Source organism: Vespula vulgaris, chromosome 12, assembly GCF_905475345.1.
Source record: "Vespula vulgaris chromosome 12, iyVesVulg1.1, whole genome shotgun sequence".
Taxonomy (NCBI): domain Eukaryota; kingdom Metazoa; phylum Arthropoda; class Insecta; order Hymenoptera; family Vespidae; genus Vespula; species Vespula vulgaris.
In genome coordinates, this window is record NC_066597.1 from 2,939,797 (window position 1) to 2,965,278 (window position 25,482).

The 25,482-nt window shown below is 36.1% G+C and overlaps 1 protein-coding gene across 14 annotated transcripts in view; it reads left to right on the plus strand.

The window, feature by feature from the left end:
- LOC127068236 (polypyrimidine tract-binding protein 1) overlaps positions 1–25,482 on the plus strand; it is a 390,025-nt gene that overhangs the window by 63,577 nt on the left and 300,966 nt on the right. For 6 of the 14 annotated variants that reach the window (XM_051004114.1, XM_051004117.1, XM_051004118.1 and 3 more), the window contains exon 1: positions 16,302–16,905. The exons of 4 other annotated variants lie outside the window; for them this stretch is intronic. Coding sequence is in view for 1 of the 10 variants with exons in the window: in XM_051004119.1 (XP_050860076.1) it covers positions 9,823–9,900 (78 nt within the window). In the remaining 9 variants the exon portion in view is untranslated. Of the gene's footprint in view, positions 1–9,807; positions 9,901–14,463; positions 14,677–16,043; positions 16,906–19,033; positions 19,053–25,482 lie in introns of those variants that run through there. 4 more of the 14 variants (XM_051004111.1, XM_051004113.1, XM_051004119.1 and 1 more) reach the window with 4 other exon arrangements.

The following is a 25,482-nucleotide window of genomic DNA, read 5'->3' on the forward strand; positions in this document are numbered from 1 at the left end:
AAACGTAGTACCACCCACGCAACAAGAGAAGTCGTCGAGCAATCTAATAATCGATCTCGACATGCGGATTTCGTTTACAGTCGTAATTTGTTATCAATCGGCAAATCAATTAGCCCGGATTAGTAATTATTACAATCGTAATTCGTGATCCATCAGAGTATGCTAAATTTATTAGTTAGTAAAGGTTGAACGCTTCATTGAGATCACGAGAGCGTTAGCTATCCTTTCGTCGTAATTTTTATAGTCCATGTAAAGAAACAATTCTTTTATTTCTTATTCGTGTTCTTTCTTACTTTAGAGGTCACAGCAAAAGACAGACAGAGAAAAAGATAGAGAGACTAGAATTAGTTAATTCTCTACGTACTGATTTCATTTAAAATCGTAATGTGTTACCAATCGACATATCGATTAGTACGGATTAGTAATTATTAGAATCGTAATTCGCGATCGATCAGAGTATGCTGATTAATTTTATTAAGTTAATCGATGATGAACGCTTAATCGAAATCATGCGTCGACCTATTTCTCGTCGTAATTTTTCTGCTGAATGTAATGAATCATTTTTCTTTTCCGTTTTTTTGTTTGGATTTTTTTTTTTTTTAGGGGTCAACGAAGGAGATAGAGAGATAGAGACATAGAGATAGGATTAGAAGGGTTAGGTTTAGCTAATCCGAAAAAAAATCAATTTCAATTTCCATTTACTACTTACAGTGTTCGTAGTCACGCACTCGTCTTTTCTGATAATCAAACTCTCGGTCGATTTTTATTACTTATGAAGCATATCGAGATCAAAGACTCACGATGATAATTATCGAGCAACCAAATCAACAAAATTTCGTTTATTACACGTTCGACTTTTCTCTCTTTTTCTCTTTATGACATTCAATCTTATAATAATAAACCATTCGATTATCTCTAATGAAGATTGAAAATTTCAGATATTTATCAGATAAAAGTATTCTTAGATTGTTTCTAATTGAATGAAACTTTTCATCAATTATACGAGCATGTTACATTTCTCTAATTAATTTATTTATATGGAGAATTTAATTATCTACAAAAATGATTTAGAAAAAACAAATATATATACAATTTATAATAATAATAATAATAATAATCTTATGTGTAATCTATAAATATCATAAAAATCAACTTAAATCCAAAAGCGTATTAAATTATATTAAAAATCAACAAATTCATTATTCTACACCGTCATTATATCCTAGATAATATTAGACTAAATTAGATTCATTGAAAAATTAGAGAAAATCACTATTACAACATCGTTATATTCTACATTATTCTAGTTTCGAAGTAAATTGGATTCATTACGAACTGAACCGAAATCACTATTACGCTATCATTATATCTTAAAAAAATCATAGACTAAAACGGATACATTTAAAGATCAACAAAGGTCACTTTCACTTTCCCATTAAATCAATCAACAATCAGTCGTCATACGTACAACAAAATCTAGAAAAATAATATCAAATCGTTTCATTTTTCGTATAATCTGAGAAATAACTATACACTCTTTTTCTCTCTCCCTCTCTTTATCTATCTCTATCTATCTCTATCTATCTATCTATCTATCTCTATTTCTCTCTTTACTCATTACAGTCATATACAAACATATAAATTTTAGAAACGAACTATGATGGACAGGAAAGTGGAATAGCGCAGATGCGGAAATAAGCGCACAAACTCACGCTCAGGATCACACATACATAGACATCAGCCAAACACTAGCAAGAGCCCGCATATCTAATCGTGCGTATCACGGGGTACAAGCAATTCCCATCAACCAATATTGTCGTGTGGGTAATGAACGGGCATGCGTTGAATAAACATGCGGCCAAAGGGTATACGCAGATGCGCGTGCGCAAAACAGAAAGAGAGAGATACATAGATGGATAGATAGAGATAGATATAGACAGATAGAGATAGATATAGAAAGAAAGATGGATATATATATATATATATATATATATATATATATATATAGAGAGAGAGAGAGAGAGAGAGAGAGAGATAAAATGAAGGGTAAAAGGATGAGGGTAGGTTGAGAGGAAAGGGGAATAGTATAGGTATAGAATCTCGATATGTTTTCCAATCGTCCATGGGGTTGTTCCTGTGGGACCATTTTTGCACGTCTAGTTCCGTAAAATGTTACAAGAAACAGGTCCTTTCAATGAAATATGTTTTTAGTATTATTATTATTTTTATTGTTATCGTTATTATTATTTCTTTTTTCTGTTTTGATTTTATTTTCTATTATCTAGATTTTATTTTCTATCAGCAATGGATTTATCTTCTCTTTATTTCTTTCCGTTTTCCTTTTTTTTTCCACATGAATTTTTTTACGTTAATTTTTCGTAAAATTTTAGAATTTATGATCATCGTATGCGTGATTTGTGGAAGTAAATGGAAATGAAATTATTATTATTATTGTTGTTCTTGTTGTTGTTGTTGTTGTTATTATTATCGATGTTGTATCGATAGAAGAATATCAATGAAGATAAATTTATTCCGATGAAAAATTATTTATTGTTTTATAATAAGCTATGAGAACGTTAATTAGATAATATTTCCTGATCAATTATCGCAATAAATCTTACTTATATGTCGTGGAATAGAATTAAATTACTCGTCGATAGATTAATATATAATAATATTATAGCAAAATCCGAAGAAACAACTCTCCAACATCTTTCAAGTGATAACTATCTTTTTGTATATTTCATGCGTATAAATCGCTATGATTCTATAATGATAACGATTGTTATCATTTTGTAAACGGTGTTTAAAAATAATCAAACTCTTAAGTGAATTTCAAACGAGAGAAATTTTGTTTCTAACGTGTTTAAATGTAGGGTAACGTTATTGGTAGGAAGGTGATGAGGAGTAAACGAGGTTGGCGAGGTTAATAAAGAATGAGAGGAACATCACGAGTATGTCTCGTGATAGGACATTGCTAAGGATCATAAACGTCTAAGCGAGCATTAAAATACATCGTTCACGAAATACCCTAGGTCCCTGGCGATTCGCTTCGACCGTTGTTCGCCATGGTAGTATGCTCGAATCTCCGTTAAGAGATTTAACGTAGTATCATGTGGCCTCGTAAATATCATCGAGAACAGCGCGTTTCCATGAAACTCACGAAAACGGTCATATTCTGATATTCTTCGAACCATAGCCGTTAAGCGTTTTATGTATACAACTACGAAACGAATTCCGCGAACACTTTGTGATATTTATAGAAGTATAATACGTATAAACAATTATAACACTTGTGATAATAATACATTAATATATATATGTATGTGTGTATATTTTTAGATATATGTAATAATATATATACGTACATAAATACATGTATTATTGGAATAAATATTTTTTAACATTTATAATCTATATAATGCAAAGTAAGATACAAAACTGATGTTAGTAATCAATGTTATAGTAACCATCTGTACGACAATATATATAATAAATAATTGTGTGTTGTTATCGATCTGAAGATAAATTATTTAAGAAATGTATATATATATATATATATATATATATATATATATATTATTTCATATTATTAACATTCTATAAATATATTAAAGGCCTATATAAAATCCACTAACGATCAAGTACGTGACAAAAAATCTTTTTCCCGTCGAAACACTTTTACTATTATATTGTATCTATTATACGTACATTTCCATATAAATAATTTCTATTTCGACGATTTTAAATGAAATTCTAACGATCGAGGTATTGACAAAAAAATTGTCTTTTGAAAAAGCGAACGAACTCGGGAATTTTTCCCATTTATGATAACCGATCTAGAAAGTTTTCACGAAAGCACGTTGGAACTTAATAAAGCACGAACAGATGGGTGGAATCGAGATTACGCAATGATTCTAACTCTCTCTTTCTCTCTCTCTCTCTCTCTCTCTCTCTCTCTCTCTCTCTCTCTCTCTCTCTCTCTCTCTCTCTCTCTCTCTCTCTCTCTCTCTCTCTCTCTCTCTCTCTATTTCTCTCGCAAGCGTTCGAGAAGCATAGAGAAGAGATTGTAAAGAGAGAGAGAGAGAGAGAGAGATCGAAAGAGAGAAGGAGAGAGAAAAAGAGAGAAAGAGGGGGAATGGAGTGGGAGGACAGGGAGTAGAAGAGGATGGAAGATAGAAGTGGAGAGAGAGGGAAATAGTGCGACAAGGGTGTCACGAATAGTATGGAATTCGATAAACGAAGCTATTCATTGGTTATCGCGTATGCATATATAATACGTTCGATACTAAACGCGAATACAACGTGTCCATTGTTTTTCTGTGAACTTGAAATAAACGAAAAAGAAATAAATAAAGTAATTAATTAATAAGTAAATAAATAAATAAATTAATTAATTAATTAATGGAAATATTTTTCGAAAATTGGTCCCTTGTCCAATTACGTTTTATCGTAATAATTCGTTTATTTACTATTTACTTTTTGTTTTCATTATTGTTTATCTACAAATGAGACGTTTATTGCGTATGCACGTGTGTGTGTATATATATATATTGAAAAATAAACAAAGAAGCTTTAGAATATTTCAGTAAGTCACAAAGGGATTCGTACAAAATGGGCTCGACGCTTCCAGCGAATATCGTATAAGTAATTTAATTTGAATTTTCATTTTGTTATTCTCTCTCTCATTGTAATTGATAAAATATCTATCAATAATTACCGTATTCTCGTGTTTCTACTCAAAACGAAGTTAAAAATGAAACCATTTCGTAAGTTCTTAGTAGGGAAAAAAAAAAAGGAAATCTGCAATCAATCGTCCGAAGAAAAAAAAATGGAAAAATTGAAAAAAAGTAAATTACATGAAACGTTCTTCTTGGAAGAAGAAAAAAAAGATACAAAGAAAAAAAAATATTTAGGACTCTAACGAAGATATGCGTTCGATCAGTGCGACCAAGTCGTAAGTCGTCCGTCTTTTTTCAACGCAACAACAACAGTAACAACAAACAACAAGAACAAGATTCTGCTGTGATTATTGTGGCGGGCACGGAATTGCAACGAAGTGAGACGCATTTAATTTGATGGTAGTCGTCGTCTGGGGTTGTAACCGAAGGGTGAAAATAACGGGGGAGGTTAGGGATTGTCGTTCGTTCCTTCATTCGTTCGTTCGTTCGTTCCTCCGTTCGTACCTTCGTTCCTTCGTTCGTAACTTTTGTCCCATCCTCTCTGCTTACCCATGTAATTAATTAACACCGTCGAGTTAATAATAGTAATGCAACCGCACCCCTGCCATACCATACCACACCACACCACACCACACCACACCACACCACACCACACTACACCATACGATGGCACGCACGCAAATTCAAAATCCCCCTTGTTGTGAAGAACCGAGATAGAGAGGGTTAAAGGAAGAGGATTCAACTTAGAGGGTAGAGTAGGTGGACGTGGAGGGATGAAGAGAGGAAGTAAAACAGAGAGAGAGAGAGAGAGAGAGAGAGAGAGAGAAAGGGAGAAAGAGAGGGATAGCGTGTTGGAAGGACAAAAGGGGAAGTTCGGTTTAAGGGAGGACGAAATTGCGTCTGCTTTTTCTCTTTTTCTTTTTCTTTCTGTTTCTTCTCTTTTTTTTTCTTTTATGAAGAAGGAAAGGTGAAGGAGGAGGAGGAGGAGGAAGAGAATAAGAAAAAAGAAAAAAAAAAGGAACGAAGAGGAGAGAAGGGATGCGACGAATCTATCTTTCTCCGTCTAGCTAACGATAACCCTACCTCTCGCGTTCTTGTCGCTCCCCTATCCCTCTTTTTTCGTTCTTTTTTTTTTTTTTATTCTTTCTCACTCGAAAAGCTACCACCACCAAAGCTACGTGAGGTAAAGCACTCGAAGGAAAATTCGTGGCGAGAAGGATGAAGGATATCGCATTGGTGGGGTATTTAAGGGGTCGCAAGTTCAGCTGCGATTTAAATATATTTTTCTTTCTTTCTTTTTATCTATCTATCTATACCGGTAAAAAGTAAGAGATAGAAAGGGATAGAGGGATTTTGAAGAAGATCGCGAAGAAGATGGTATGAGTAAGGAAGATAGAAAAAGAAAGTAGATCATCCTCTTTTTTCTTTCTCTTTTTCATCTTTTTCTTCTTCTATTCTTTTTTTTTTTTTATCTATCAAATCTCGTACTACGAAGTTTTACGAAGGATTTATCATTTATACAGGATTGTGTTATTTGATCGTGTAGTAAAGATTCCGTAAATATTTATTATCACGTCAAAAAATCATTCAACGTGTCCAACGAATTCCTTTAAAATGCACGCCGTTTAAAAATTTTACGCTCGATCGTCAATTCTGTCGTTTACTTTAAAATGATTAATTCTTTTTATTACATTCTATTCTAAACCGGATATATATTTTTAAATTAAAAAAAAAAAAAAGCTGATAAAAAGTAATTCATCCTTTCATTATTGCATTACTCGTCTCTATCAGATTCTCGACTCTGAGTCAATAATTTATTGACTCATTGTATACACACATATACACACACACACAGATAGATAGATAGATAAATTATATAAATAGTTAGTTGAAAAGAAAAGAAAAATAAATAAATATATATACATATATATATACATACAGTCGTAGCTCCTGCATCTTTATCGTCGGGAATATAGTGTAGTATAGTAATATGTATAACTTTCGTAAGGATTTCCTGTAATATATATCGTATTGCCGGATTTCTTCTTTATCCTTTGTGGAACATGTATGGTCGAATAGCGAATTTACATCCACACAGTACGATATCTCCCAATGAAAACGTCCGCAATACTCGGCTAACGTTATCTCTAGGGAATATCGTTGTAGTTTAGGAACAGTAGCAACCCCAAGGCAGGCAGGCAGGCAGGCAAACCAGCAAGCAAGCAAGCAAGCAAGAAAACGAGCGAGTAAGCGAGCGAGCAAGCAGGCAAGCAAGCAAGCAAACAAGCAAGCAAGCAGGCAGGCACGAGGCTTTCTTATCTCGTTGTCAAACTCATGACAGTAGATGTCAAGCTACGACGAAGCGCTCTGGCGCTTTCCATTTTCGGGACAACTCGAACATCCAAGGAATCCTTCTTCCCCCGTTACCTGCACCCTCCACCCATCATCTATCCACCCAACCACCCACTCATACTTCCTTCCTCTCCTCCTTTTACATCTCCTCTACCTTCTCCTTCTCCTCTTTTCGTCATCTTTCGTTCGTTCGTTCGTTCGTTCGTTTCTTGGCTTTGCAATCTTGTCAAATCTTAGATGGAAACACCCTCACTCCCCTTCGACGTTGTTCTCGACAAGGATATTGACGTTACTTCCGGTAGGTTTGTCCTTTTTTGCTTTCTACAAATTTCCGTTCTTTCCAGTCTTTTTTTTTTCTTTTTTTCTTTCTTTCTTTCTTTTTCCTCTATCTTCTTCTTCGAGCGCGTTGTGCGTTTGCGTCTGTATGTTTGCGTGTGCGAGTGGTTTTCTCTTTCTGACTTTTTTTTCTCTTCTAGTTTTTTTCCTTTTCCTTAAAAGTACCACTTTCAAATCCAACGTTTATCGGATCAGAAAGAAAGAAACTGTTTATCCAACCGTTACGATCTTACCAAGGATTCCTTTCCCTTTGTCGAAACTGCCGATAGGAATTTCCTATCCTTCGATCGTGTGCATATATACTTGATATCCGGCTATTGTATACGTCATTGTTCGCGAATAAATTTTGTAAATATTCCTTGTGCTATTACGTAGACATTTACTTACGTTCCATCGTTAATTAACTCGTTCGATTCTTCTTCTTTTTTTTTTTGTATTTTCTTGTCGTTTTGCTTCGTTTTTTCATTCATTCATTCGAGATACGAAAATATAAAAAAAAAGTATGGTTCTTCTCGATGCTATTTCACCATGATAAGAATATAGAGGATTAACAAGACTAAAATGTGTATACGCGTATTTATAGGGAATTATTCTTTCGTGCCAACATATACGTACATATACATTTTTATTTAATATCCGTGAGAATTATTCTTATTTTTATTTTTGTCTTCGTTATTATCATTTTTTTTTTTTCTTTTAAAAAGAGAAACATTTTTTCACAAATATTTCTTCGTTTTAACGCAATGCAGAATCGTTGTTATTATTTTCGTTTGTATTATTTTTTACTTTTCTAATTCATCCGAGATGCAAAGCCATGAGTTACTTTCGAACCTGTCAATGTCATTTCCCCATGATAAGAATATTTCCGTAAAGCAAGGCGAATATTTCGAAAAGGTAAAGGTCGGCAGACGTTCTCTCGTTGTTCCGGAATTTTCATCGTCGTCGTCGTCGTCGTCGTCGTCGTTGTCGTTGTCGTTGTTACCGCCATTGCATCGAGGATGTCAAGTTTTCGTCGAAAGAGGAAGAAACGATCGAAGGAATAAATGAGAGAGAAAGAGATAGAAAGATAGATAAAAAGAGAGAAAGAGAGAGAGAGAGAGAGAGAGAGAGAGAGAGAGAGAGGAGAAAATTTCTAGAGGTACTTCAACAATTGTTGATTTCTCCGCTTCTCCGCGAACGTAACGTTGTTTCTCTTGCAAATTTAATTCGAAAACTTCACTCTTGGCTTCCCTCTATCTACTTCCCTCCCTCCTCTCATCCTCCTGCTTCTCCTTCTCCCTCTCTTTTTCTCTATCTCTATCTCTATCTCTCGTTCGTATTTTCGTTTACTTCCACTAGCGGCTTTTGGTCTTTTTAATAAGATTGCTGCGTCGTTGCAAGTTTTGAGGTTAGATCGAAACGAGACGAAACGAGAAACGTAGAAATACAAGAATAATTTCGAATAAACGCTCGAGAAATTATCGAAGCGATTTTTAAATCTTTGCTCTTTCTTTTTTTTTTCTTTTCTTCTTTTCTTTTCTTTTCTTTTCTTTTCTGTTAACCCTTTCTTTTCTACTTCTTACTTTTTGGAAATATATAAAAGATAGAAAGGCAGAGAGAGAGAAATTGTATAAATTTTTACACATTTTCGACATCGTTAAGTTAAACACAAAGGGATCCACTAAAACGAACGTTATTTTCTTTCGTGAGGAAACGTCGAGTAGAGAAACGTTAGAAAAAGTAATCCTCTCGTTTCATTTCATCGAAAAAATGACAATAAGATTTTTCTAATCTACTTTCGTAATGGTCCCGTACTTTTCGTACTTAGAAATCAGTCGCTACGAGTCGCCACGTTGTTATGACCGTATCGTAGTCGGCCGATACGTTGGGTGACATCTAGTGACGTCGCCAGAAATTACGTTAAAAAGATAACGTTTTTCTTTTTTTTCTTTTGTTACTGTTCGAGTATATGGAACTATTTTTTCTCTTTTTTTTATTCTTTTCTACCTCTTTCTCTTCGAGAAATTTCATGTAACCGTGAAAATTTTGTTCGATACGTGAATCATCTCAAGAAAATCAAAACAACGTAGTGTCTCAGGTCCGAAGAATTTTGATATCGAGTTTCGCGTAAATCTTGGTGTAGAAAAATAACGAACAAAAAGAAGAAGAATAGAAAGAGAGAGAAAGAAAGATAATCGACCAATGAGAAAGGGCCTAGCTGCTGCAGCCAACGCTTCTCGCCGAATCATAAGTCTTCTTTCCATGACTTTACGTTCGTCCAGAAGACAGATTTTCTTCGGTCAAACTCTTCGCGTATGCGTGTATATATACGTGTGCGTTATGTGTGTTACATGCGCGTGTACATATGTATGCGTGCGTTTGTGTGGGCTGTGGTGTGTGGGCTTCTTTTGCGCGATTAATCTTAATTCGCACGTTGAAAGCGGCCGTTTAGCGTTCCCGCCGTGCTTGAGATATGGCTGTCGTGCTATGTATCCTTCTTGAAATGCGACCGAGAAATCTTGCGGAAAGTGAGAAAATCTCTCACGATAAGGTATTACGTTTTTCTAGCTTTTCTTTCTTTCTTCCTTTTTTCTATTTTTTTCTTTTTTCTTTACACCTATATATACATATATATATACATATATATACATACGCATTTTTGCATACATCGCCATCTTCCTTCTGTTTTTCTTTCTCTCTCTATATATCTCTCTCTCTGTCTTTTTCGCGCGTTTCGATATCGACGCCATCTTTGAAAATTTCTTCCATCCTCCGTTCCTTCCTTTCTTTCTTTCTCTTTTTTTTTTCTATCTTTCTTTCTTTTTCACGGTCGTCGACACGATTTTCTTTAAGCTTCGAGGTAGGCATAGATCGAATTGGGTCAAAAATAACAAGCGGATTGTTAAATTCTTTTCCGGTCGAAGGAAGGGAGAAAGAAAAAAAAACAGAAGAAGAAGAAGAGAGATAGAGATGAATAGATAGATAGATAGAAAGAGAGAGAAAGAGAAGGAGGGAGTTCGTCGGCAGGGTAAAGTAACGATCAGATCTTGTCCCATGAGGGAAGAGCTTGATCCCTTCCCTTCCCTCCCTTCCCTTCCAGGAGTGTACATTTTTCAAGCGCAGCCTTGAAACCCCTCCTCTCTCTCTCTCTCCCTCCCCCTCTTTCCGTCTTTCTCCCCTCCCCCTATTCCTCTTTCTCCGTATTTCCATGAACGGCGTTGCTCCTCGGAGGCACGGTGCTCGTATTCCGCTGGGACATCACGAATGCAAGAGGCATATACGATCCTGCTGGCTTGCGTTCGAGCCGCAGGGCGCACGAATCGCGAATGCGTCGACCTCATTCTACTTCTCTCTATCTCGTTCTATCTGTCTGTCTGTCTCTCTCTCGCTCTCTCTCTCTCTCTCTCTCTCTCTCCTCCACTTCAAATCCGTACGTAGGTTCGAAAACGTTCTCTATTACATATCTTCGCACGTATTCAGAACCAATAATGTAAAACGAGAAAAAACGAACTACATGGTCCCATTCTTCCCTTCCCTTCTCTTCTCTTCTCTACGTTGGTACTTATAGATATAAAGGGAGAAAAAAAGAAAAAAGAAAAAAGAAAAAAGAGGGAGTGGTAAAAAAAAAAGAAAAAGCGCGGGAAATAATGAAAATTCGAGAACGTTCGAAAGTTCGGTGGCGCGTCTTCGATTGTAAAAAAAGAAGCAAGGTGCGTGACACGCCTCTCTCTCTCTCTCTCTTCTCCTTCTTTAGAAACTCCTGTATTACTCTCTCTCTCTCTCTCTCTCTTTCTCTCTTTCTCAGTAACTGCCGCCTGCCCACCAACACACAAAGCATCGTTTTCTACGTGCGAGACTTCGTCGGAGAGTGAGAAAGAGAAAGAGAGAGAAAGAGAAAGAGATAGAGATAGATTGAGAACCGTGCAAGGTCTCTTTCGTTCTTCCTTCGTTCGTCGTTTCCCAACCCCTCCCCCACCTTGTCTTTCATTCCTTTCCCCCTCCCTTGACACATACGCTGATGCCGCTACTGGTAGCATCGCCTTTTCGCTGAGTACTTTCTTTCTCTCTCTCTCTCTCTCTCTCTCTGTCTCTGTTTCTCTCTCAACATATATGCGAACATCTTTTCGTTTCTTTCTCTCTCACACACGCATCTTTTCGTCTGTCTCTCTTTTTCTCTCTTTCTGTCTTTTTTCTCCTTTTTATTCTCTCTTCCTCTCACCAATTCTTTTCGACCATGCGACCGTCTACGCGTCTCCTTATACCGGGTGTCTCTCTTTACTTTCTTTCTCTTTCTATTTCACTCCTCCTCTCTCTCTCTCTCTCTCTCTCTCTCTCTCTCTCTCTCTCTCTCTCTCTCTCTCTCTCATTTTCTCTGTCTCTTTTTTGCATACGAATTTAACCGTCGAATATCTTTACGAATTTATTCGTCATCGAATGAAAGATAACAATATGGCTGCCGCCTATAAAAACAGTGGTTCGCATACCACGAATATTTGCGTGTATCTACCGTAAAAATTATTGTTGTTTGAGCATCTCTGGTTTATATGTAGTATTATCGATCAAACTAATTTATTTCTATTTACATTTCTTTTCGTTTTGTTTTATTTGGTTTGGTTTTGTTTTATTTTTTGTTTTGTTTTGTTTTGTTTTGTTTCGTAAAACATAAATCGACAGATAATCGCTTCGTTTCAATCTCTGTTTTATTTGTTGTTTTTTCTTTTTTCTACTTTTTTCTATTTTTTTTTTCTTTTTTTACATGTTTTATATTCATTTTCAATTAGACACGAATGAATAAACAAACGAGTATTAACGAGACACGACGCACGTTGTTTGATATGTTCATACATATATATATATACACTTACATATTATATATATATATATATACACATTTATATATATATATACGTCCATATTTATGTATGTGTGTGTATATATATATGTATGTACATGGAATATAAATAGCATGTAATGAAATAGTAACGAGACTAAAGCTTCGGAAGCAAGTTTTAATGAAACTTCTCTCTGGTAGGTCGTGATTATAATTTATATACATAGATAGAGATTTATTTTAACTGACAGAGTTGACGATTAATTAATAATATAACGAACGATATATAATATATATATACATACATATGTATAAATATATAAATCATTATATTACACCAATAAAAATTATATATCTATATGATTTTGAATAATAACTACACTTTTTTCATCGCAAAAAATATATATATATTAAATATATAAAACGTTTCCGGTTGCTTTCATTCGATTAAACGTGAATGTAATTGTCAATCTAATACAATATCATGAAAATGATTTTTACTTCGTGGAAGTACATACATATATATACGCATATATATACATACATACATACATATAATATCCTACGTCATTCTTATTTCATCGTAATACTTATTTTAAGAGAGAATATACGTATTGGCGATATCGCCAATGTCCTTTCCCATTTTTTTTTTATTAATTCTTTTTCTTTTCTCTCTCTCTCTTTCCTTCGAAATAACATTTTCCATAATGTAACTTATACGCTACACCAGCCGAACTAAATTATATACTAAAGCTAATGTTTCTCTTTTCGAGTTGTTCATATATACGTGATATATATATACATATACACACATACATATACATCTTTACATCTACGAACCATGTGTGACATACGTACATACATACATACATAAACTATATCGTAAACTATATACATATATATATACATACGTAAACTATTTCGTAGCATTTATGTAGCCTCATGGCACGTAGAAAATACTGTCGCGAATTAAATGTGAAAATAAACATCAAAATACTAGGATATAAAAAAATTCATAATAGTGAGATAAAGAAGAGAGGAAGCGACAGAAAAAAGAAAGAAAGAGAGAGAGAGAGAAAGAGAGAACGTATCATTGCTAAAAGAATTCGGGAATCTTCTTGTGGAAACGCGAGGGAAATGAAGCAAGCCGATATATCAACGGTAAAGGCGAAAAATTTACATTCTCTTCGTTTGGACTGAGGTAGCTTATATTTCTACTACTACTACTATTATTATTGCTGCTACTACTAGTCCTAGTCTACTACTACTACTACTACTACTATTTCTTCTTCTTCTTCCGCGTTGCTCGTAATATCTATTTCGGCTGTGGAAAATGCGGGACCACCGCTGGTGTATATCTGCAATTTTTATGATTTCTGATTTATTTGCAATTCCAAGTACGTGCCAAGGAATATTTTACGTATACATATATATATATATATATATATATATATATATATATATATATATATGCGTACGTATGTATGTATAAACGTTAGAAGAAACCACGAAGAAAGGTAAAAATCTGCGATTACGTTTGTACAACCAACGACAAAGCGACGACGATGACGACTATTCCTATATGTATAGGTTAGGTTTTACATCATATATACATAACACACATACATACGTGCAAGCGTCCGTTAGAGACCGCATAATTAACGTACCGACGGAAGATGGCGTCGATATACAATTCATACACACATAACCACGCATCGAAATAAGAATCCGTGTTATAATACATAGAAAAGGTAAAGAATCGCTTGGTAATTGATTTCACAGGCACGTCCCATCTATTCTTTCATAAGCTATAAACTATTTCCTTTAGGCCTGCATAGTACTCTCTCTGTATATTCCTTCTTTAGTATCACCCTGTACACGCGCGATCATACATACATACATACATACATCCATCCACACGTACATATATACATATATATATACATGCGAAGTTGAATCGTACGTTTTGCGCGCCGTGTGCCGATACGGTTTACCAGCACGACGCACACACAAGACCATACACATACATACGTGTATATATTCGTGTACACACATATAAACGTGTAAGGATGTATCGTCGTGAAAAGGAAGAACGGTGCGAGCAGGAGCGAGGAAGAAAAAAGAAAGAGAGAGAGAGAGAGAGAAAGAGAGAACGAACGACGAAGAAGAGCGGACTCGAGTCGGCTGTTGCCGGCTGCTCCCCTCTACGGCTCCCCTCCCCACCACTAGGTAACACACCGGCAACGGCGCCGTCACGACGTTTCCACGCCGCCGGTACTCTCTCCCTCCCAGTCGACTAACGATAGCCGAGTATAACCGAGCGTTACCGAACGCTAGCGAGCCACGCTGCCAGCCAACCCCCTCTCCCTCTCCCATTCTCTTCCCTGTTACACGGCGTCGGTTATCCCTCCTCTCTGTCCTTCTCACTCGTTCGTTCTCTTCCCTCTCAGCGTCTTCTCCTCGGCGTGCCGCGCGCGACTCGTGTGTTCTCTCGTGGTGCGTGTGTTCTCTTTCTTTCTTTCGTCTTTCCTTCCTTCCTTTCTTTCTTTCTTTCTTTCGTTCGTTCGTTCGTTCGTTCTCTTTCCTTTTTTTCTCTCTTTTTCTACGAAGTTACACGTTGTTGCCGTTTGTTCGTCGTTCGTTCGTTCGTTCGTCGTTCGTACGTTCATTCGTTCGTTCGTTCGTTCGTCGTTCGTCCGTTACAAACTTCGAAGAAAAGGACCACACGAGAGAGAGAGAGAGAGAGAGAGAGAGAGAGAAACGGAGTTTTATCTTCCTTATTATCGAGTGCGTTATATATTTCGTTCTGTGCGGTGACGATCATCGTCCCTTTTGTGTAGAAAAAACACGTTTAGAAAGAAAAGAGAAGAGAAGTGAAGAAAAGTGAAGAAGCAAAAAAAAAAGAAGAAAAGGTGGGGTGATCTTTTCTTTGTGTACGCGCCTACGAAACCCCCCCACCACCCTTTGCCTACCCTACGCGCGCGCACACACACACACACACACACGTACACGCACGCTTCACTACGCGAATTTTCTTCGTTAATTTCTTTTTTTTATTACTTCTTCTTCTTTTTATCCTTTTCGTCAGAATATAACACTACGAAACTTCTCCCGCGTCTTTTCAACGCACGCAGTGACGTTCGCGATCGCGTACACCTCCTCTCTCCCTCCTTGTCCCTCCTCTCTTTCTCTCTCTCTCGCGAGTCAGCTTGCCTGCCTCCTCCTCCTTCTCCTTCTCCTCCTCCTCTACATCCTCTTTCTCCTACTCCCCCTACTCCTCTACCCACCTCGTCACCAAACCTTCGACACGCTCCTGCTCGTCCGTCTCGTGCGCGCGCGAAGTCACGAAGGAGCTTCGAACGTAGCGTAGACGTAGCCGTAGTGTGGGAATCAAGGCGACAAGGACAGGAAGAAAAGAGAAGGAAAGCTCTCGTCGTCGTCATCATCGTCATCATCGTCATCATCGTCATCGTCATCGTCATCGTCGTCTTCATCTTCGTCTTCGTCTTCGTTTTGTCTTTATCTTCGTAGTGTTACGCTATTCTTTTTTTCTTTTCTCTCTTTCCCTCTCTCACTCTTTGTTGAGATCAAGGAGCGCTTAAGCGCGACGCACGTTCCTTGCAATCGTCGTCATCGTCATCGTCATTAACGTAGTTATCGTTGTAGTCGTAGTTGTAACCGTTGTCAGTAGCAAGCAGCCACAACGGCAACAGCAGCAGCAGCGTGTTCCTAACCTCCAAATTGCCGTTCGTCGTTCTCGTGTTATCCCGCTTTCTCTATCTATCTCTCTTACTCTTTCTCTCTCTCTCTCTCTCTCTCTCTCTCTCTCTTTCTCTCTCTGTCGTGAACAAGCGACGCACCAACTGACGATCGCTATTACCACTACCACACTACTAATACTAATACTAATCTACTACTACTACATTACTACACACTACACTACCTATCTATTACTACTACACAAATACACTACGGACAGAGAGTACCAGCACGAGACAAGAACGCGTCATCGAGGAAACAGCCTGACGTTGTTTGTTCACGGCATCGATTCGAATCGTACTTCGCGTCTCTCGCGTGTTACACCGTAAAACCACTGGTGTGGTGCCGTGCGTGCGTGCGTGCGTGCTGTGTGTGTGTGTGTTGTGTGGGGGAGGAAAAAGAAAGAAATATTATATTATCATCGAATCTCTACTTTCTCGAAGATTATCTTTGCTTTTCTTTTTTGTTGTTTTTTTCTTCCTTTTCTTTCTCTCTCTCTCTCTCTCTCTCTCTCTCTCTCTCTCTCTCTCTCTCTCTCTCTCTCTCTTTCTAGACGCGATTGCATTTTTATTTCTGATTATCAGTATATCTCTGTCTATCTGTCTGTCTATCTCTCTATCTCTATCTCTATCTCTATCTATCTATCTATCTATCTATCTATCTGTACATCTATCATTCTATCTGTGCATTTTTTTTTCATCGAAAGATTTTTGTGCCCTGTGGAAAGAATAATAATAATAATAGTAATAATAATAAAAAGAAGAAATAGAAGAGAGAGAGAGATCACTTCTGTAAGAAGAAGAAAAAGGAATAAAAGCGGCGAAGAGGAAGAAATAAAGGAAAGAAAGGGAGAGAAAGATATAAACTTTTTTGGGATATACGTCCTTTTTTCTTCGTTTGAAAACTAAGCCAGCCGGTTTCAAAACGACGTACTTCGCCAGTGATCATCGTCCTACCGTTGTCACGGTCAGTATGCTATATCAAATAATAATAATAATAATAATAACAATAATAATATGCGTCATATACGCATATTATATACATACATTTACGTATATATATTTATATAAAAGAAACGATCGTGAGCACACGTATGTACGTATGTATATGTAATAACGTATACACTATCTACTTCTCACACGGCCACGAGACGTAGCGTTGCTCGAGGGCCCTTACGGATCGAGCGCCTCGAGGACGACGAGTAAACGTCGTCTCCGTCTTCTTCTCCTTCTTCTCCTTCTACTTCTTTTCTTTCGTCGAAGCATTCTCTGCTCTTTACTCCTTTTCGTTTTATGTTTTTGCGAGGCGCGCGCACGCCCGCTGCCCGGTCGCTTCGAAAAACCCAAAACCCAGCACGTTTCTCTATACGGACTTGTGGAGAAAAGACAGAGGGCGCATGTCCGCCAACGAAACACGTCTCGCGTGCCCTTCGAATCGAGACGAAGACCGAGCTAGATCCTTACTCCTTCTCTTTCTATCTCTTTCTATCTTTTTCTACCTGCCGACATTCCTTACTCCTTCTCCTCCTTACTCTTCTCTCTCCGTCCCCTCTCCATCCTCCTTTCTTTAGAACTCGACGATGCTTCTTCTCGGACTAAGCGTTACCTCTTCGACCGAGAAATTCGACCCTCGACCGTTTGAATCTACTACTCCACCACTATTACTACTACTACTACTACTATTATTATTATTAGTAATACTACTGCCTAAGACTACATACATTCATAACCTATAATGTGTATTTTATAAGTATGGACATATAGGATATATAGATTATTACTACTACCACGATTACTACCACTGCTATATACGTTCATAACCTATAATGCGTATTTTATAAGAACGGATATCTATTGAATCTTCTATTACTACTACTATTACTATTACTATTACTATTACTATTACTACTACTACTATTTTACTATTAGTATTACGTCCTAACCTATAATATATTATTATAAGCATGTAGGTCCTATGCACGTGTACATGTATATGTATATATTTCTATGCGTGGAAATTTTTCACGCCGAATAAGTTTTTCTTTCTTCCCTTATTATTATTTTCTTTTTTTTTTTCTTTTTTCTTTTTTCGTATAGGTTAAAAAGTTCGAGATAAATTTGTATGGAAAGATCAGCCAGCGGTGACTTTTTATATTTAGTTTATATTCTCTGTGTTTATATAGTACACGTATATATTTTCTTGCGTGTACGTGTATGCGTGTTATTTCTAAGAAATATTCGTTTGGACGGTCACAGACCGATATTCTCTCTTATAGGAAAGAGAGTGAGTGAGAAAGAGAGAGTGAAAGAGACAGAGAAAGAGAGAGAGAGAAGCCATCGATATTTATTTCGCGTCTCTCGTCCGTAAGCGACGCGTGTCACGAAGACGGTTAACGACTTCGCGATACGTTCAGGGGTGTCCATCTTATCATGGCGGCTATTCCCGGATACTACGTTGATCGTCCGATCGATTGAAAAACTTTTAACGAGAATTGAATATTACTTTTCCCGTTGGAGAGAAAAAACGCTCGATAATTTTATCCTTCGTATTAAATTCGTAATTTCGTGAATTCTTCTTCGTAATAAGCATAATACGTAATAATAATAATAATCATAACAATAATAATGGTAATGGTAATAATAATAATAAGTGATACAAGTTAGTTGACGATATATATATATATATATATGTACATGCATATATGTATGTATTTAGTATTTAGTCGTGATTTTTGATCGCCGATGGCAAACGATAAAGAAACGTTCGTTTGCGTAGACGTTCTTCGTGTGTCGTGCGTTCGTGTATTATTCCTGTTCCGATCGTTTTTATAAATATTAATATACGGGATATTTATATATATACACACACAACGTATCTGTATATATCATTCGTATCTGAACACGCGAAGGACAACGTTTACGAGGAGATACGATACGCGCTATTTTACCTTGTGTAATTTGACGAAATAATCGCGGGACAAATGCGTATTTTATCGACGTCGTCGTCCTCGTCGTCGTCGTCGTCCTAGTTCACAAAAATGGCGTCAAACGAACGAGCTTGTCCTTGAATTAATTGAAAGAAAAAGGAGAAGAAAAAAAGAGAAGACCGGTAGGGTAAGCTTTCTCTCTCGTTTTTTTCTCTGTTTCTTTTTCTCTTTCGTATATGATTTCCAATCGTCTAATTTCCGAAAAGTACGTTTCCGAGAAATTCGCTTTTTCTTTCTCTTTTTCTTTTATTTTCTTCTTCCTGCGTCTCTTCTGTTTCTTTTCTATGCGTGTGTATTGTGTGTGTATGCGTAACGATGCGGAGTCGCGTCATCATCATGGTTCGACTCTCGTCGTACACGTACAACGCTTTGTTCAGCACTCTCTGCTACTTCTCTCTCTCTTTCTCTTTCTCTTTCTCTCTCTTACTCTTTTGTAAACACAGCTCACGAAGCTGTCATGGACTCGGACGAGCAACCGCCGGCCGGCAGGCCTTTCGTTTCGTTTCGTTTCGTTTCGTGCCGAACATCGCCTTTCGTGGAATCCATCTTCCTTTCTGTACTTCTTTCTTTTGTTTCTCTCTCTCTCTTTCTCTCTCTCTATTTCTCTTTTTTCCTTCTGCTTTCCTTTCTTTCATTTGGACTTGGTTGTTACATATTATATATGGGTGTGCTTTAGGTAGTAAGAAAATTTTTGGAAAGCAAGATTTACGAGAGTTGATCTTATACGATCCTTGGTGGTACATAGTTAATAGAAAAATGTAAAAGCGTACATATGATTTATATTCGTCGGGTTCTCCCGTGATTTATCTTGGATGTTAATTTGAAGACTTATTATTATTTTTTGCTATTCTTATTTAAAGAACAAAGATTAAATAGGAAATATACATTGGATATCAATAATATTGCAAATGTTAGTATATATCGAAATGCGTAAATAATGTTGTATTAAAAAAAAAAAGTATATATATATATATAAACACGTACGTTACAAAAAAAAAAGAAAAGAAAAGATGGTCGATCTGACCTCTTAAAAATCAGGTGTTTTTTTTTCTCTCGTCGTTTTACGTTCGATATATAATAAATACCAGTTCGATTACTTTCCAATGTCGTTGGACGACGACGTTCTTACGTAAGGCTCGTTTTCGCGTAACCGCGACATTGGAAACGGTCGAATCGACATTAACCCGGTTTTGATCCTACCAGTAAGTAAGAGGAGAGTGTAAAAGAGTGAGAAACAGAGATAGAACGAGAAGAAGGATGGAGGGAAAAGAGGAGAAAGGAGAGGAGGAAGAGGAGGAGGAGTAGGGTCGTCGACGGTCTGTCCGTAGGTTAGAAAGGAAGTCGACGAAACTTGTTGAATTCGTTAGAGGTGTGCCAACTTTATAGCGATAACGAAGAGGAATGTCGACTTATAAACTTCAGAGAATGAAAAATAACGTTTCAAATGATCGTAGTTACTTGACTTAACACGCAGGGATGTTTCTCAACGTGTTTTCTGTCTGACCGATTAGCCAATCTAATCCCCGTTCCTCAATTGTGGGATGACGTAAGAGATAAAGTTATATACAGGGTGGCTCACAAGTAAAATTTCTGTCTTCGTTATTGCCTTTAATTTTATTTATCTATATCTTTTTCTTTTTATAAGATTTCTCAAAATCGTCCAAGCTTTGAAATCGCACACGTGTGTGTGGTGTGTGTGTTTTACTTTATTTCCTTGTTAAACGAATGAATCGATATTGATACCAGCCAATACGAAAAAATCGTTGTAATCGTTCGAATAATATTGATACTTTCATTAATAATATTGCGATTATCGTTATAGAACTCTCGCATGATATCATCGATGATTTCTAAACGCGGAGAAGAAAAAGAATTTTAATCAGAAATGATTAATATTAATAGTTAGCTAACGATGATATTTTTAAGAAGAAATAATCGATCCTCGAATATTACTTCAAATTTTTATCACGAATCGATTTCTTTAGACGCTCCTAGCTATTACATGTTTCCATGGGATGCGGTGTGAACCGGTTTTGTGAACCGGAGTGTCACACAAGTTGAGAAACACTGTGTTCGCTAAAAGGAAGGAAGGTTCCCGAACGGTTCTCCTCCTCGTCGAACGGCACAAGAGAGGAGCTATCGTACAAAAGGTTGAGATTTGTATACGTCGAAATATCAATATCTTCTCTCTCTCTCTCTCTCTCTCTCTCTCTCTCTCTCTCTCTCTCTCTCTCTCTCTCCATTTTTTTTTGCTGTATTTTTTATTATTCTTTTTTCCTTCACTTTTTTTTACTTTCTCTCTCTCTCTCTCTCTCTTTCTCACACTCTTGTCAAGGGTAGTCAAGGAGGAAGAGGAAGAAGAGGAGGAGGAGAAAGTGATGGAGGTGGTGGTAGAGATATGGAGATGGAGGAGAGAAAAGAGGAGGAGAGGATGCTCTTTGGCCCTTCGACGTTTTTCCCTTGGCGACGCGAAGCACTTTGCGAAGGGCACGTTTCACGCTTGACACCGGCCGTTACGATCATACGAAGAACGTTGTGTAGTATTATGGTGTGTAGGAACCTTCGACTCGAGTGCTCGGAGCGCTGGTCGAAAAGGGTTGTGAAAGGGTTCGACCGAGAGAGAAGGACCGAATGAGTCAGCCCTTTTTTAACGCTTTCGACGCCGTCGTCGACGGAATCTTATCGTCCTAGAATTGTGTACTATTTCTCTCTCTCTCTCTCTCTCTCTCTTTTTTCTTTTTTCTTCTTTTCATTTCACTTTACTTTTTGAAAAGATTAGAAAGAGATTGGATTCAGCTGTAATGATTCATCGATTTTTGCGTGAGTTCTTTATTTACATGGTTTTAATATATATATATATGTATGTATGTATGTATATAGTTTTTCTCTCGTAAAAATTTTTCGTTCTATTGTGATTGAGAAGTTTTATGGGTCTATATATACATATATATATTTTTTTCTTTTTTATCTTAGATCGTTTCAGGCGACGTTCTCGTATATTGCGGTTTTAGCTACTTAATAATTTTTTCTAGTTCATTGAAATTAATATTTTAATCATGATCGAGGACTTTTCTTTTTATATCTTAGATCGTTTCAGGCGATGTTTTTGTATACTATAATCTTAGATACTTGTGGATTTTTTTAACTTCCTTGGAATTAATGGTTTGATCATTGAAGATACTTGTGGTTCTTTTTGTTCTTTCTTTTTTCTTTCGTTTTATATATACACACACACACACACACACACACATCTTATAGATCACTTTAGATTACTTCTTTTAATCTTACATCTTCCGATTTCTACGAACGTTTGTTATCTCGAAATTGTATACGTAGAATCACGATCGAAAATTTGCGCGGATCTTATTTGTTTCTTTAGATCATTTTTGAATGACTACATTTTATTATGCTTCTTCTAAGATCTCTCTGAAGTTTTCAATTTCCTGAAATTGATCGTTTAATCACGATCGAAGATTTTCGTGGATCTATTTCTTTCTATTGATCGAGTTCCTTCAAGATGACGTATTTTTTTTTCTTTTCTTTTCTTTTCTTTTTTTTCTCTTTCTTTTTTTTTTAGAAATGCCAACCAATCGTCGGCACCCACGCCGGCCACGAATTTCACAACGTCAGTACGTTCTCTTGCATATTTATATTCTACGAATCCCGATCTGGATTCTTTCCAGACGTGCGACACATATCTCGTAGAATTATCACACCTCTGTCTCTCTCAGTATGTTCGTCTGTCTGTCTGTATCTTTATTATCGTCCAAGTTCTCTTTCTAAGGAATTTAACTTTTTTCAGAAGAATATCCAAACACTTTTTTTTTTCTTGTAACTTTTCAAGTGAGTTACGTCTGTTCTCTTCCTTATTTTTTTCATCGTTTTATTTTCAATATCGAAAAGATAATTACTACGTTTTTTTCTCTTTCTTTACCTTACGATTAGAAAATTAGAATAAACAAAATTAAAAAAATTAATTTAAAATTAAAAACAGCATTGTAATTAGAATTATTTCCGATTTAGATTTATTAGAATTTTAGGATTTACGATAGACGAACAATGAACGTAGTATAACATTAAAAATCATTTAAATATTTCACACTCACTTCTATTTATTTTTACTATATCTCACACACATACACACACACACACATTGTTATGTTAAAAAATCATTTAACATAACAATGTTAGTGATAATATAAAGCGATCAAATGTTGTCCCCATTGTATTCCGAAAAAATGAATCGAAAAAAAAAGGAAAGAGAAAAGAAAAAAGGAAGAAAAAAATATACAAAAATAAAAGAGAAAGAGAAAGAGAGAGAGAGAGAGAGAAATTGTGCACACCTCATTCGGTCTTTTACGTGCTCTCGACGTACATACATGGTTCTAATCACGAAATATTTTAAAACGCGCGCGCACATATATACATACACATATATACATATATATTACATACATGAACACGTACGTACGGATATACATCTTTATATATATATGTGTGTATATATATATATATACATACATACACATACGCATTATAGTAGGACGCTTTGAAAACGACGTCCGGTCGCAGAGTACAAGAGCTTGTTTTGCAAGTGCAGGTTTGCGATAACGCCAACCGGACCTCTCGTATTGCCGTGTCGTGCTGCGCTTTGTATTCTGAAGCTTCACGTTACACCGACACGTCGACCATTACGTGGAAAAAGAGAAACGTATGTATGTATGTATGTATGTGTCCTATGTACGTATGTGCATACGTACAGTATGACGTAACGTATGTATGTATGTATGTATGTATGTATGTATGTATGTATGGATGGATGTATGGATGGATAGATGGATGGATGGATGGATGGATGGATGGATGGATGGATGGATGGATGGATGGATGGATGGATGGATGGATGGATGGATGGATAGATAGATGGATATATACATATTGTAAAATGCTTACGTTTGCATTAACTTATGTATATTCGTTTCTTCTTTCGTTCTTCGGTTATCTTCTTCGATCTAAGCTTCTTCTGTTTTTTTATTTAAAAGTATGTTTGTCTGTATTAAAAAGAAAAATTCAGAATAACTTGGTTCGTTTGTTAATTAATAATTTATAGTTGATGTGTGTGTGTGTGTGTGTGTGCGCGTGGGCGCGCGCGCGCGTTTGTGTAACTTGAAAATTACTTAGTATTACACAGGCTTGATTAAAAAAGTTGACGTATTATTAATAAAACTAAAAAAAGAAGAAAGTACTCTAAAAGATTTTCATTCTAATTTCGGAATAGAATTTAATATAGAAGTGCTTCGTAAATAGCGTTTGTTTAACTTCAAAAAGAAACGGAAAAAGAAGAAGAAAAAAAAACTAGGAACAAAAAATATCTAAATCCCTGTTAATTAAAATATTTTTAATTTTACTTCTATTCAGGGATATAAAAAAAATTGTATTATGAAGTATTTAGAAAATATTGAGTATATACGGGTCTCGATTCTCTCTTTCTCTTTCTCTCTCTTTTTTTTTTAACTTGTTACTTTCGTTATTTTAATATGTTAAAGAAACGTTTCGAGAATATTTTCGTGTCCTCATCGTTTCCTCCACATTTTCGTAATTCACGGTTCTACAAATCTTCGAGTTTTCTGAAGAGATGACGAAGAGAGAGAAAGAGAGAGAAAGAGAGAGAGAGAGAGAGATGGATATAAACTCCGACTATCTATCTTTCTCTCTCAGTCTCTCATAAACGGTCTACCGGAAACCTTTGGGAAGAAAAGCAAACATTAGTTGTTGCTTTCGTAGCACGGTCTCTCTACAGCATCTATACGGATTACGATGAGAAAAGTAAAGGAGGAATTTCTTTCGGTGGACTAATTTCCGAATTCCATTACTAACGTCTTTCCAAACTTATCTGTCTCTCTTCATAATGTTCCTACCGATATTTTCAGTAAATTCAAGATGAAATCTATTGCTATAATTCATGATTACATAGAATTAGAGAATAGATTTGTTAGAAATTATTTATTAAGTTTCTCCTTTTTCTTTTTTTTTTTGTGATTTTTTCCTTCGTTATTATATAAGAAAACAATCGTTGTTATAGACAAATTAATATTTATCAGTCGCATTTCTTCGTAGATTAAATAGATTTATTTTTTTATATAATATAAATAAAAAAAAAAAGATTTTTTTTTCCTTAGACTAAAAAGTTACATACGAAATTTAATTTCGATTATAATCCAATCTTTCTTTTTTTTTTTCCCTCGTAGTTTCAACAAGGATACATTTTTATTATTAAGAAAGAAAAAGAAAAAAAAAAAGAGAAAAAAAAGAAAGAAAAAAAAATGAAATAAAAATGAATCGTCATCATACGTTCTGTCCTTATCCATTCGATAAAAATTTTGTTAATATTTGCTTGGTAACAGATCGGGTTTTATTTCATGTACAGAAACAATTTCGTTTCCGTTCTCTGTTATTTAAATCGGATTTAAAATTGAATCCTAAATCGTTGGGATGTATCCATGGTGTTGTTAGGCGTGTTGTAAGACGACCGAGGCATATATATGAGAGAGAGAGAG